The sequence below is a fragment of the Rhineura floridana genome, chromosome 4 (assembly GCF_030035675.1).
Source record: "Rhineura floridana isolate rRhiFlo1 chromosome 4, rRhiFlo1.hap2, whole genome shotgun sequence".
In the NCBI taxonomy this organism is placed as follows: Eukaryota; Metazoa; Chordata; class Lepidosauria; order Squamata; family Rhineuridae; genus Rhineura; species Rhineura floridana.
The window spans coordinates 164,111,347-164,125,508 of record NC_084483.1 but is presented as its reverse complement, the minus strand read 5'-3'; the positions used below and the strand labels follow the sequence as shown (position 1 = coordinate 164,125,508).

At 43.0% G+C, this 14,162-nt stretch overlaps 1 protein-coding gene across 2 annotated transcripts; it reads left to right on the top strand.

Moving 5' to 3' along the window:
- The first annotated feature begins 232 nt into the window (after positions 1 to 232).
- On the top strand, positions 233 to 6,791 carry LOC133383753 (histone H3.3A). 2 transcript variants are annotated; one of them, XM_061625038.1, is made up of 5 exons: positions 234 to 340; positions 1,010 to 1,141; positions 1,871 to 2,025; positions 2,931 to 3,084; positions 6,160 to 6,791. In XM_061625038.1, the coding sequence occupies exons 3-5, from the start codon at positions 1,898 to 1,900 to the stop codon at positions 6,286 to 6,288; spliced, it is 411 nt and encodes a 136-aa protein (XP_061481022.1). In that variant the 5' UTR covers positions 234 to 340; positions 1,010 to 1,141; positions 1,871 to 1,897; the 3' UTR covers positions 6,289 to 6,791. The 2 variants fall into 2 exon arrangements, with proteins under 2 accessions (XP_061481021.1, XP_061481022.1); XM_061625037.1 differs by lacking the exon at positions 1,010 to 1,141 and having other exon boundaries at positions 233 to 340.
- The last annotated feature ends 7,371 nt before the right edge of the window (positions 6,792 to 14,162 follow it).

The window sequence follows — 14,162 nt, the reverse complement described above, 5'->3', positions numbered from 1 at the left end:
AGGGAATCCCTTCTCCCTTCTCGGCCGCTCTCGGACCGCGGCGCGCGCGGCGTGTCTTTTGCGTTTGTACACACAGAGGCGGCCGCGGGAAGCCGAAAGTAGGCAGGGAGGACGGGGCGGGGGCGTGGCCTCGCCTTCCCTCCATTGTGCGCCATTGGCGGCCTGGCGAGGTGGGGGCGCGCCCTGGGCGGGCGGGGGGCGTAGCTAAGCAGCGGAGACGGCCCTCCCGAGTCAGCCATCTTTCAATTGTGCTCTCAGCCGCCGTCGCCCGCAGCAGCTTTAGCGTCTCCTCGCTCTTCCTTGCCTGCTCGGCAACCGCGCTCAGCCTAAGCGGACGGGGGTAAGTCCCCAGCCTTCCTCGCAGACACCTCGCCCCCCCCGATTACCTAGGGACCCCTTTGGGCTGCCCCCTCATCTCTCTGGCAAACTTCTGGGTCCCAAGAATAGCTGTTGGGGAGCAGGAGAGTCCCCTTTCTTCGCCTTCCCGAGCACAGCCGAGGAGCTTGGACTGCTCCCTCACTCTGCCCCCCAGCCCCACTTTGCTCGGCCCTTGCCCCCCTCAGTTGCCCTCGCCCCCACCCCAAATCCTCACTAGCCTCCTCCCCAGCCCCTCACCTACCACCTCAGCCCATCGTCGCCCTAGATCGGAGCTCGGAAGCGGCTGCAAACTGGAGCCAGTTGCCAGCCCGGGAAAACTCTCCTGCCTGCCTTCCCCTGCTCCCCACAGTTGTTGCTCAGCTTCACCATCTTGTCTCTTTTCTCTGGTCACCGACCATATTTTTTTCCTGTGGCATAAAAACAACAAAAAGGGAAGAAATGTGACTAGGAAACCATGTAAACCCAGTAAGATATGGGGGGATTCAGAGTCCAAACTTTTCCTCTCTCCTGTCGCCTGTCGGATCCCACATACTTTGAAGCTAGGGGATTTTGGGGGTTGTTATTGTATTTCTGTTTTATTTTTTCTTTCCCCTCCCCGTCTCTCTCTCTCTCTCTCTCTCTCCCTGCAAAGGGGCTGCATGTCGTGATTGTTTCCATTTTGTTGGGGATGAGTTTGCCAGCGAGAGGCGCTTGGGAGCGAGGCAGCCTCCGGACTGGCAATTGTACAGGCAGAGGCAGCACCGAAAAACCTGACCCCCCAAAAGTTCGTTGCTTTCTTGCACTTAAAACCTGACTTGATTTTTTCTTTTGGAGAATAAAAGCTGGCTTGTATACGGCTTCCATTTGTCTTCCTTTGCGCGCACGGCAGAGCTAGGAGAACGACGGCTGCTTTTCAGGAGAGCACTTTTAGTCCCTTCTTCCCCTGTTTTTGTTTCTGTTTTTAAACGGATTTTTGATTTTCTTTTTGTTCAATGCAAGCCATAAATCAATTGCACGTCCCCCGGCGTTTTCTCCAGTTATTGGCACTTTTTTCGCCCATGGGAGGGGGATAAGAGCCGTTTCTTCTGTGTTGTGGTGGAATCGCCCTCTAATCTTTCACTGCTGCATCGTTCCAATTTCATGCCCTGGCCAAGGGCTGTATTTTAGTAGTCTCCTAAAATCTTAGGCATTTATTTCACTGTTAAATAAATTAGAGCGATGGTTCCGCCGACCATTTTACCATCCAATTCAGCGCTCGTATGGCAAGGATTTCTTTTATGTTGCAAGCTCGAGTGTCTCGCGGTCGGAGAAGTCTGCTGTTTGGCTTGGTACGAAGGTGTGGATCTGCAGCCTTTTAATTGCGTTAAGCTTTTGGAGGTTCTTGAACAGCCGATGTGTTGTTTTTTGTAAGGTAGTTTTAAAAACAAATAGATCTGCATTTTCGGGAAACGTTTTTTCTGGTGGCTGCTCTGCTACGGTAATAGTGATCGCGTGGGTGATTTCTTGCTGATAGGTGTAAGGAAGAGAAGTTCGCGGGATCATGGCTCGTACCAAGCAAACTGCCCGTAAATCCACCGGTGGGAAGGCGCCCAGGAAGCAACTCGCGACAAAAGCCGCTCGCAAGAGTGCGCCCTCTACTGGTGGGGTCAAGAAACCCCATCGCTACAGGTACAGAAATGACCGTGAACAAAAGTATTGTGAAATAATAGTCCGTAAACAGCGCGGAAATGTACATTTGAATGCAGTTTTTCGTTTTAAGGAAATAATGATTTAATTTTATTTTGCATTGAATCGAGATTGTTTTGGCAAGGTCCCCATTATTTCTTCTCATTACTTCACAGAAATATCGATCGTAAAATATATTTTATATTGAACATTTCCAAAAAAGCTGTAGAATCGTTTATAATGCTAATAGATGAATTTTATTGACTAAATCAAGTTTAAAATAAAATATGAAAATCCCAATCTTAAATGTTAAAAAAGAAAATCTTGTTCTGTCATGCTTAAGATGTAACAGTAAGGGTTGCTGATTAATGAAGGTATTGGAACAAGCCTGATTTATTTGTTTAAACTTACTGTGCCTGATCATTTTTCATTTATTTAAATTACTTTAGCTCCTCAGCTGTTACTGTAAAACTGATATATAATTTGTGCAATGTGCCACTAGAGGGCAGTAGCTGCCTCCAGATAAGCAGGTAGCTAGCAGGCTTTATACTTAACCAGTTTTTTTAAAAAAAAAATTATGTATGTGAAAGGATAAATTAAAATTGCTGATATTTTTCATGTAGCAAAATGGATACTGAGGACTATAACTGCACTCCTTAATTATTTCTAGCATTCTGTTTTGGACTGTCCTTTTTAATTGAAACCTGTTTAAGTTCTTTCAGCAAGGCTTTACTTCATTCTGTAGAACTTGATCTTGCACAGAATGTACTTACATGCTCACGTCTCTTAAAAGGAACAGTTGAACAAACATTCATTTTCTCTCTGGAATTTTGTATAATCTGTTTTTCAGAGACAAAAGGGAAAAGCTTATTTGTCTTTTTTGTTTTTCTTTGTTTGATCATTTAAAGGCCAGGTACTGTGGCTCTTCGTGAAATCAGGCGTTATCAGAAGTCAACTGAACTTCTGATCCGCAAACTTCCTTTTCAGCGCCTGGTGCGTGAAATTGCTCAGGACTTCAAGACAGATCTGCGTTTCCAGAGCGCAGCTATTGGTGCTTTGCAGGTAAAATTATCTTGGATGTTATCATTTACCACCACCCCAAAAAAAGGGCGAGATCCCCTTTCATAGAACAATGATGCATGTTAGGGTTTGCCTGAACAAATAAATTATTGAATGTATCCTCAAGTAAATACTTACAAGTATTTTCTACCCATAACTTTCTATATAAGCAAAATGTTTAAGCAGCCTTTTTGCGTCCTGTGATAGGTTTATTTTTAAGTAATGTTTATCTAGTCTCTAAAAGAGACTTAGGGAAAGATACTAAGAAACAGACTGTTTCTAATTCAGTAATTCAGCTGCCTTTTAAAATATAGAGAGACTTAATTTACTACTGTTTCGGGTAGGTCATGTGTGGGTGTAGCTTTACCATAACAAATGACACTAGAAGCTCTTTCTAGAGTACAGCCATTGACAGTACTGTGCTGTTGGTACGTGAGGGGGTATGTGATTGGTTACTTCCATACACTCATGTTATTGGCTGAGTTGTTTCTATGGTTAGTCAAAACTTCATACGATTGGTGGGTTTCAGAAGTAAGCATCCATGTGTTTGTAGGTGAGCTCATAACAAGCAGCATTTGGAAGAATTAATTTGCTTCCTTGAGTAAAATCTTGGTAGTTGAAATGTGGGAATGTCAGGATTTCAAATACAGATATCCTAAAGGATCTGCAAAGAAATCCATTATTTTTTCTTCCACTCTTCAAGATTCTTTGTTGTTTACTTGAAGGTTCACAAAACGGTTTTTAAGTTTCTAAAGAGAGATTTTTTATGAATATGATCTATGTTGTGCTGTGTCAGAATGCTTATTAACTTTTGGCTTTCTCAAACTACCAGTAGCTAACACTCATGATATACCTTTCCTCTTTCACTGCATCATTAGAAAGATATCTGTTATAATGTGCTGATTGGGATACACTTCTGGTATGTGAGGTATGATTTTTGAACCCTCCTATAAGATAAACCATTAGAATGCTGAATCGCCTGGACCATGGTCTGATCCGGAAGGCATGTTCCCCGATGAAACATAAGTCTTGGATTAGCGTTTGTGAGGCTGTGATTTCCAAATGTGAAGGAGGAACTTGTGCTTGAACAAATAAAGTGCTGTTTTCAAGAGCTCTTCCTAGGTTATTCCCACAAGTTGCAATTTTGTAAAAAAAATTACCTGTGAAGGATTGCTATATATATGACATTGCCTAGGCAGTTTCAGTGTATTTTCCAAAAGCAGTAAGGTCCCTTTCCATGGAACGCTTCCTTACGCAAGAGTGATTTATGTTAGCATGTCTAGGTTGGGGAAAAAACACTAACATTTGAGAAGCAGCCCTTAGTTTGTTACTGCTATACTTGGTGAAAAGTGTTGATTATGTTGTACAGGCCTATTTGACAATCTCAGCAGCACTTCCAAGATAGCTCCCATGTGTTCTGCAGCATACATTGCATGTTCAGTATGATTTAGCACTGTCACGTCCTGCCTGAAAGGGGCAAACCCTAACCAGCCTAAGAACAATGTAAGCATGTCATAATGAAGATGTATGTGTGGGAGAATGTACAGTTCTATAAGACATAGGCAGAGTTCAAGCCGGAACAGCTGATTAATACATGCAGCACAATCCGGAGAAGGTCTGCCTTGCAGTGACCCATCAGGTCTGTTGTAGCCCATTGTCATGTAGGTTGTCAGGTGCATGATGTCCCTTGTGTTTGCAGGCTAATGGCCAAAGAATAGGAGTTTGATTGAGTCCCTGGTGGACTGTCATATATGCCAGTGGGTTACAGTTGTGTTTGAGGTTGTGTAGGTCTGCTCTAGAGGCCATAACTACGGCACTATGACATTTTTGGCTATCCGGTCCCAGCTGATGGTTTTCTGAGTAGGAGTGAACTGTTCTGAAATCAGAGTGCAATGTTATGGCCATACCTCAAAGTAGTAGCTCTTTTTTGGGGGGGGGGGTATAATATTGTGCTGTCGTTCTTTCATAAAATCCATAACATACCTACATTTCTTGACCAGATGCTGTCCATCCTTGACTTACATCTGTTCACAGGATAAGCAGGCATTAGGCTTGTGGTATCTACTTAATTTTTGTACTAGAACTCTGAGGCCTACCAGCCAGAATCAGGTTCAGTGAAAATTAAGGACAGGGTGCCCCTGAACACGTTTGCTCCAGAACAAAAATCCACACTGCTTGTTTTCTTTCAGCAGCCTAATTTAAGAAGGAGCGGGATATGCCTTTTAATTGTTGCTTTTGCTAAATAGTTGGGAGCGAGAAACATTTACACATCTACTGCAAATCCCCCATAAATTTGCTAGTAGATCCCAAATTACCTTCTGCCTGCCCCTGTAAAAATGGATTCTGTAGGTTGTATACAATGGTTACAACAGCAGACAATGGCTTGCACAATCAGTCTTTCTTTTGCCGCACTCCATCACCTGAAAACCTTCTCACAAGTTTTTTGGGGGGACAACAATCTCCTGAATAGTGGGGCTGTTGCGCAAGGCTGCAGTGCAGTGTCATGGAAAAATTCAAATCGGGATTCCTCTCCCTGATTGTGGATTACCTGTCCACCACCACCACGCTTCACTGCAGCGTCATACAACATAGCTCCCAATGTTCATGAGGTCTCCTGACCCTCTGGAGTTTTTTGGAAGGTGCAAGGAAGATGAGAACAACATTGGTTTTGCAAACTATCTTCTCATACAACCTTGGAACTTCTGTTATTGCCACTGTGAAAAAGTTAACTGGTTATGAACTGCCTTAGCAGTGGTGGGTCAAGATCAACAGAGGTTTGTGAGCACCTTGTATTTTACAAGTAGATTACGTTTTGGAGAGGATATTATAAAATAGTTAGGATGGTCAAAGTCTGATCCAGGTGTGGAATCAATAAGTATTTCTTAGATGAGAGGCAGATTCTGTAGCTGGGCATTTCTTGTTGTAGGAGAATTCTAGGGCTGAGATGTTTTTCCCCCTCCCAACTTCATAAGACAGTTTATAAGGTGAGACATAGCAATGGTGTGTAAATGTTTGTATTCGCCTGAGAGTCTGGGTGCTATTGTTTAAAACATTCAAACTCTTTTCTTCTCCCAATAGGAGGCAAGTGAGGCCTACCTGGTTGGCCTGTTCGAAGACACCAACCTGTGTGCTATCCACGCCAAACGTGTCACAATCATGCCAAAAGATATCCAGCTAGCACGCCGCATACGTGGAGAGCGTGCTTAAATTGTTCTAAGATGGATTTGTCATTCTCAAAACAAAATAAATCTCTTCTTCCTGTTATTGGTAGTAATGAACGTTAGATATTTTTTTCATGGGGTTAAAAGGTACCTAAGTATATGGTTGCAAAAAGGAAAAATAGAGGACAGAATCGGGTATTGGCAAGCTCTCTTTCATTTTCATTTGTGTGTGGATTTTTAATATAAACGTGGAGACATATAATGCATTATTGCTATCAAAAACCATTTCAGTGACATACTTCAGCAGTTCAACTTTATAAATATGCCAGTCAAACTTTTCTGGACAATGCCAGCATTTGGATTTTTTAAAAAAATAGGTAAATTTCTTATTGATGGCAACTATATGGTGTCTGTAACATTTTTATCATACAGTAGATTCCATCCATTCACTATACTTTTCTAAGTTGTCCTACATGCAAGTACATGTTTTTAATGTTGTCTGTCTTCTGTGCTGTTCCTGTAAGTTTGCTATTAAAATACATGAAATAACATTCTTTTTGTCTTTAATTTTTGCTAGTTACCCTAAGTCAACAGCAGTGGAGGTTTAATAATGCAGCTCATGTGCTGCATCCTCACTAAGACATTTAGGAATGTGTGCTGTTGTGGTTCACACTAAGAATTATAAACGGATCAAAATTTATGAATACATAGTGGAAAGATACACATTTGGATGTAATCTGGAAAACCCTTGCTAAGTGTTGATTCACATGTGCCATTAGCCTTGTGATGCATGTGAGGTCCCAGATATACGCGAGGCAGCAGTCCACACCCACTGCTGTTTCAATAAGGGCAATAACACTTCTTTATGAACAGGTCATCTTTCCAGGTAATTCATGTGAATTGACCTGCTTTTGGTTTGCAAGCATAAAAGGAGCAGGCTTAATAGATGAATTGGCCCCCACCAGAATGAATAAATGTGTCTCATATCATGGGCAGTATGCGCTTGCAGTTCATGGATTTCTCTGAAGTTTGTGGTGTGGGAGCTGGTGATCTGTGGACATGGTCCTCTAATGTGAAATTACCACTTTTCTATCTTTGCTTTAATCATGGGATGGAGGGGAGAAAAGGGAATCATGATTGTGAATCTGAGCAGCCATTTTGAGTGTCCTCACCCCCTTGTTTTGTGGCTTCCAGCCATTTTTCAGAGCATATAATCCAGCTAGCCAGGTAGGGTTTTCAGATTCAGCAGATGTTCTGTTTTATTTTGTAGCTCCTGCTTATAATCATACTGCAAGCTTGCACAAATCAAACTGTATTTCCATCCTTCTGAAACAAACAAATATGTACTTTTTTCTAAGGCTACACTGATGCAGACCTGGCTGCTGGATCATGCTGGAAAAATGCTCATATATTTTACATTTATTTATTTGTTAAATTTCTATACCGCCCGACTAGCATAGCTCTCTGGGCGGTGTACAACAGAAAAAAATATAAATATATACAATAAAATCCTATAATTCAGTGCGAGGAACACGTAGGTAAAAATCCACAGATCTAAAATCAATTAAAACATACTTAAAAAACTAAAATGCCTGAGAAAAGAGGAAGGTTTTAACTTGGCGCCGAAAAGATAACGTCGGTGCCAAGCGCACCTCATCGGGAAGACTATTCCACAGTTCGGGGGCCACCACTGAGAAGGCCCTAGTTCTTGTTACCATCCTCCGAGCTTCCCTATGAGTCGGAACTCGGAGGAGTGCCTTCGATGTTGATTGTAGTGTACGGGCAGGTTCATATCGGGAGAGGCGTTCCAGCATGTGATGCTTGCTTGGGCTTGGATTCCCCAACCAGCTACAGCTACTTGCTTCTGTAGGCATATAGCCTCTACTTAGAGTGGGGCAAATATATTTACACTTTTTTAAAAAAAATCCTAAATCTAATAGAACCCACAGGAGTGTTGAAAAAATTAAAATCATTCAAATTTAAGGTAGGACTTGTTTAATTTTTAAAAAAATACATACTCATTTTGGTGTTATTTTCACCATTCACGTCACCATGGAAGGAAAAATTCACTTTTGAAATGGGGCGATTCAAGCACTCCAAGGAAAATGCTGATTTTGAAGCAAATGGAGAGTTGTTAGACTAACAGTGCAATCCTTTACATGCCTACTCTGAATTAAGCCCCATTGAGTAAAATGGAACTTACTCCCAGGTAAGTGTATTGGATTACAACCTAAGATGTTCCTTTAAATGCTACCATAAAAGGGGGAGGGATATTCTTAAAAACTAAGAACTTTTAAAAACCAGAAAGAAGCAATATTGTCTCAAAATACAAAACTTTGGAGTGTTGGTTCTGTCAGTATAAGTCAGGAACTTGAACTGTGCTGATTTTGGGGAAAAGAATACTACAAAGGACAGTAGTAATTGGCCAGCACCCTAAAGCAGAGTACTTTGTGCAGAAGAGTCTATTTCAGAGCTTGGAAGATTACTTTTTAAAAGTAATAAATTACAGTTACATGGCCCAAAAAGTAGTAATTACTGCTACAATTACAATTGCTCTGAAAGTAACTGATTACTTTTCCTCCAAAGTAATCACTGCAATTACATTTCAGTTACTTTAAAAATGCCTACAAGGTGCTGGCCTTGACTGCTGCACATCTAAGTAGCCTAAAACAACATTAAAAATAAACACACACATACAGAGGTAGTAGAATAATTATTTTTATTCATAAGATAGCAATGGTGGTCTCTCCGCTGGTAAGGGTGGTGGGGAGGGAGGCTGAGGCCACTACTCAAACCACGTGCAACCCCCCCCCTCAGCCAGCCAGCATAATCTCTCTCACTTAACCACCTCCCAGACCCTGCCCTGCCACCAACTAAGGGACACTCACTCAAGCAAACACTTTCCCCTGAGATGCAAAAAAGTTAAAATACTGCAAATGCAGCACAGTAGCCTCTCTCTCTCTCTCTCTCTCTCTCTCTCTCTCTCTCTCTCTCTCTCTCTCTCTCTCTCTCTCACACACACACACACACACACACACACACACACACACACACACACACACACACACACACACACACACACACACACACACACACACACACACACACACACACACACACACACACACACACACACACACGTGTCATCTTTCACCTCCACAGTTGTTTATCTCCATTCTGCTGCTGCCTCCTTCTCCTTTATCCATGTTCTTGACCTCCGGATCCTTTTCCCCTCCACTCCATTCTTCACCGCCACCACCATTATCTGTTTTTTTACATAATTGTTTTCTGCACTCCACCCCGTCTCACTCTCCGCCTCCTCCCTCATTGCCTCCTACCCATCCACAGAGCATGAGGAAAGAGCAACACTGCACAGAAGCCCAGTTTGAGGCAAATGATTTTCATCCACAAATCAGAGGAGCAGAAGACTTCCCCTGCTCCCCCCAAGTAATGCCCAAAAGTAATTCTGGAAATGTTACAATTACTCCCACCACAAAAGTAGTAAAATTACTCCTAGTTCTATTACAATAAAAATGTAAAAGAATTACCCACTCGTTACTCAAAAAAGTAATGAATTACAAGTAATTCGTTACTTGTAACTAGTTACTTCCAAACTCTGGTCTATTTGCTCTGCAGTAGGACCTGAGTTACACCCCCCACCACAGGCACACAAATGTGCCTGTTTAAGGCGGGGTGAGGGAGGTGCTGCAGCCCTCTTGACGTTAGATAAAGTCAGGAGAATTTAAACCTGCAACCATGCAAAATTCATGTTCTGCCAGCATGGTAATCATAGATAGCTTTGTGATGTGACACAAAGTAATAAAAAATCCCATAAACCATTAATCGATTAGTCAATACATTTAAGGTTTACAGTATATTTAAAACATTAGTTCCCCTTTTAAGAAAATATGAATTGTGTTGATTTCAGCTGGAAGTGTTTGTGTGTCAGAGAGTGTGTCATGTCTTAACATTTCCGTGCTTCTGTCGGGTGCTGCTGATTAATGTCAATAATATGGACTGACCCTTTGGGGTGTGTGGGAATAGAGATGAGTGCAAGGAGACTAGTCTTTGGGGTGATTTTCAGGTTTCTTCCAGCCTTAGAAGTTATGAAAACTAGCTATGGGTTTGAAAGGTACATTGTATGTATGCATTTGAAGGTATGAGGCCACAGTGTGAGGCAGAGGGTGCAAGAGATGGAGACATGGACCAGGTAGAAGAAGAAAAGGGCAACCGCTATGCTGGGAAACGGGAGAAATTGATCTGTGTGTGATGGTGATGTTAGTGGCTTCAATATAATTTCACCAGATAGCAGCTGTCTAATGAGATGGGCATTAAATGGAATGTCAGGGAGGAGAGCAAGCTATCGAATAGGTTATTCTCCTCTGCAAAAAACAAAACAAAAAAACACCACTACTGGTATCCAGGTGATTGCCAGATGGTATCTGAGCATCTGCAGGGGATAGTGATTACATAGCAAGAGGACAAAAGGGGAGGGTGAGGGACCAGAAAGCAGGGTAAAAAGCCAACAAAAATAAATTTCAGAAGGCATCTGCTCTATCCTGGGATGCTTTTCTTACATTAGGAATTTCCATACCACCTTTCCAAAATAAATAAATAAATAAATAGAATCCCTGGGTGGTTTACAAGGTATAAAAGTAACAAGCCAAATGTTTTTGAGCAATGGCAAAACAGCTGTTTAAAAAGCAGCTGAAACAGTTTTTAAAGGGCTAGGAAGACTTTTAAAGCTTTGCTTGATGCAGAAAAGAGAAGGGGTGGGCATAAGGCAAGTCTCCTTGGACAGAATTCCAGAGGTGGGGTGAGAAGGTTGTTCTTTTAGTTGCCACCTGCCTTGCCTCAATGGTGGGGGCAGTCAGAGGAGAGCCTATGTAGGTAATCTCAGTCCAGGGGCAGGTGGGTGGGACATCAGGCATTCATTCAAGAACCCAGGTCTCGCACTTTATATGGCTTTAAAGGTGAGCGCTAATGCTTTGAATTTTAGTCAGAAAAGGATTAAGAGGTAGTGAAGCTCTTCAATTACTACTGGGGAAAGATGTTCCAGTGCCCAGCCCCTTTTAGTGAAAAATACAGCTAGGTTACTAGATGCAGTTTTTCATTTCAAAGAGTATTCAAAGGAAGCCCATGTATGTAACACATTATAATAGTCTATCCTGGATATTACTAGCATAGATACCTGCGACCAAGCCATGTCTCATGGGGGTTTCATGTTGAAATAAAACCAAATTCTTGTGTATGTGCTTTGATAATACAGTAGTACTTGCCTTACTGGTAAAGTCGGGGGACACGGGCCTCTAAAATAGGGAAAGTGGCAGGCCTGAAGGGATGTCCTACAGATTGGAGGCACAACCAAGGAATGTAGGAAATCCTACTTAAAACAACAACAACAACACCCCACACCCAGCAGGGTCAGAGAGCTGTGTATGTTGCCCTGAAGCTGCCAGGTAACATTGATAATAGAAAGCACCATGAAGGTGCAACCTGCCGTTACCCAGAGTTCAGTTCTTCTTTCCTCTCCTAGACAAATCAAAACTCATTAGCATGCCATAGGCAGCATAACAGTATCACACGAAATATTTGAAATAGGAGGAGGGTTCTATTTCCTCATATTTGTTTGTAGTATCTTGCCACTTTCCTCTCTGCCCCATTGCCCTTTACAGCTATGTCCTAGCTGCTGAAGATCAGAAGGCTCTAGATCAGTATGACCCAGTCAATAAGCTGCCCCTGCTGCACCTCCTACAAAAGTGCAGGCAAAAGTTTTCTTGCCAAAATTCTTCCACATTTGAGGCAGGTGTCCCTGGAATTGTGGTTGCCAGGCACAGGTGGTTGACTTGTTTGTGTTTATAATTTTGGTGGCCTTGTGCTACTCACCTGCCAGAGTTGGAAAATTCCGTAGTACTATCTGGAATCCTATTCTCTCCTTGCTCTCTTCCCTGGCCAAGATCCTTTAATGTTCTGCAATGACCAACTGGTTTTGACAATAACTATTAAATGGGGTGTATGTATGTTTACATCTCCAGTGTGTGTGAATATGGAGTCTTTCCAACAACCCTGTGAGCAGGGCTGGCACCAGAGGGCCACCTGAAGGGCCCCTACTGTGGGTGGGTGGGTAGTGCTCCCACTCCATGATGTGTGGCAGCGCCAGCTCCCGACCCTGTCACAGATCTCAGAGAGGGAGCTCCCAGACCCCCTACAACTGCGCAGGCCCAAGACACCTGCCTGCATGCCCCACCTATCCTATTGTGAATGCTGGCCATCCTGCCCACACATGCCTGCTATCAACCAAGACAGTGACTGAGGCTTCCCTAATGGGCTGATGCCCCTGCTGCCATCTTGGTTGATGGCAGCATGCGTGCACAGCGTGTCCAACATTCACCACAACAGGAGAGGAAGGTGGGGCGTGCAGGCAGGTGCCATGGGCCTGGGGCAGGCGCTGCCCAAGGGCCCAGTTATGCCTGATGCGGCCCTGCCTGTGAGGTAGGGTTGCCATTGGAAACCAACGCTGCTCACGGCAAGAAATAAATCCATTTAAAAATCCAATAACCATAAAAACAAGTATAAAACAGTTGCAAAACAGCTTAAAGTGGCATGATTCTGAATTTTGAGTTGGGTGAGTGACGTACCTTGTAGTCCTGTGCACACTTCCTGTTTGAGTAAACCCCACTGATACATTGAGATTTGCTAAACATGCATAGGATTGCACTATAAATATTTTTATGGTTATGTAAATAACTTTTTTTATATTTATGCTAACATAAATTTTCTTCATACTATGTCTTGATAGTATCTGATTTCTCACTACGGCTGTATATTATTATTTCCTCTACATTTAAGGATGCCCTTCTTCCTTGGGGTGCTCATGGTCCCCCTGTTGTTTTCACCCTGAGAGGCAGATCAGGGCTGAGAAATGGTAAGTAGCCAATGGCCACTCAGTAAACTTTGTAGCTGATTTCCATTTAAAAAAATTAACTAAAATGATTTACATGCAAGCAAAGTTTTTAAAGTAGATCCACACAATACATTTAAAGCACATCCACCTTGTTTGGTTTAAAATGAAATAGGAACAGTATGTGTTCCTATTTCTTAGCAGAAGTATTTAGTAACATCAGCGGATTTTAAGAATCAACTGGCCCACCTTTCCCTCAGACACAAGAACAACACATACAATCTTCTTAGGGAAAAAGTATAAAGGTTTACTCACAACCTTTCATATGTTCAGAAAACATAGGCTTTAGCTTAGATGGAAAAAGAGAAGTCTTAGTCCATTTTAGTCTTTGGTGATGATGCTCCTGGAAGAGCATTGCCCTTGGGTGGGGGGGGGGGGGGGGAGGACCTGAGACTGATCTTGTATCGAAACAGCCTTGGTCGCCCTGTATGATGACCTTTGTCGGGAGAGGGACAGGGGGAGTGTGACCTGTTGATTCTCTTGATCTCTCAGCTGCTTTGATACCTGACCAAGGTTTCCTTCTGGGAGACTCACGGAGTTGGGAGTTGGGGGTACTGCTTGACAGTGGCTCGCTCTACTTGTGGGTTGTCAACAGAAGATAGTGCTTGGGGAACTGTACTGGTTCGACACAGGGGTACTCATGGGTGGAGTCCCAAGGGATCTGTCAGTAGCATTAATATGGGCGATTGTTGGGTAGGGTATCAGGAGTTTGGAGTGAGTGCGTTGTCACCAGTACGCTGAGGTAGGGGGTAATATGAGGGGATTTATCTTCTTCAGGTGAGGCTGTTAACGGACTAGGTTGAGGCGATTATGGACTGGATACTGATGGCGACTGGACTGGAGAGCTAACAGACTGTAGCTTAATCCAGACAGACGAGACGTTGTATGCCCTGTTGGTGGATGTTCACTGCCCAGTTGGTGGATGTTCGTCTGGATGGGTTCACTCCTTGAAGAACTTG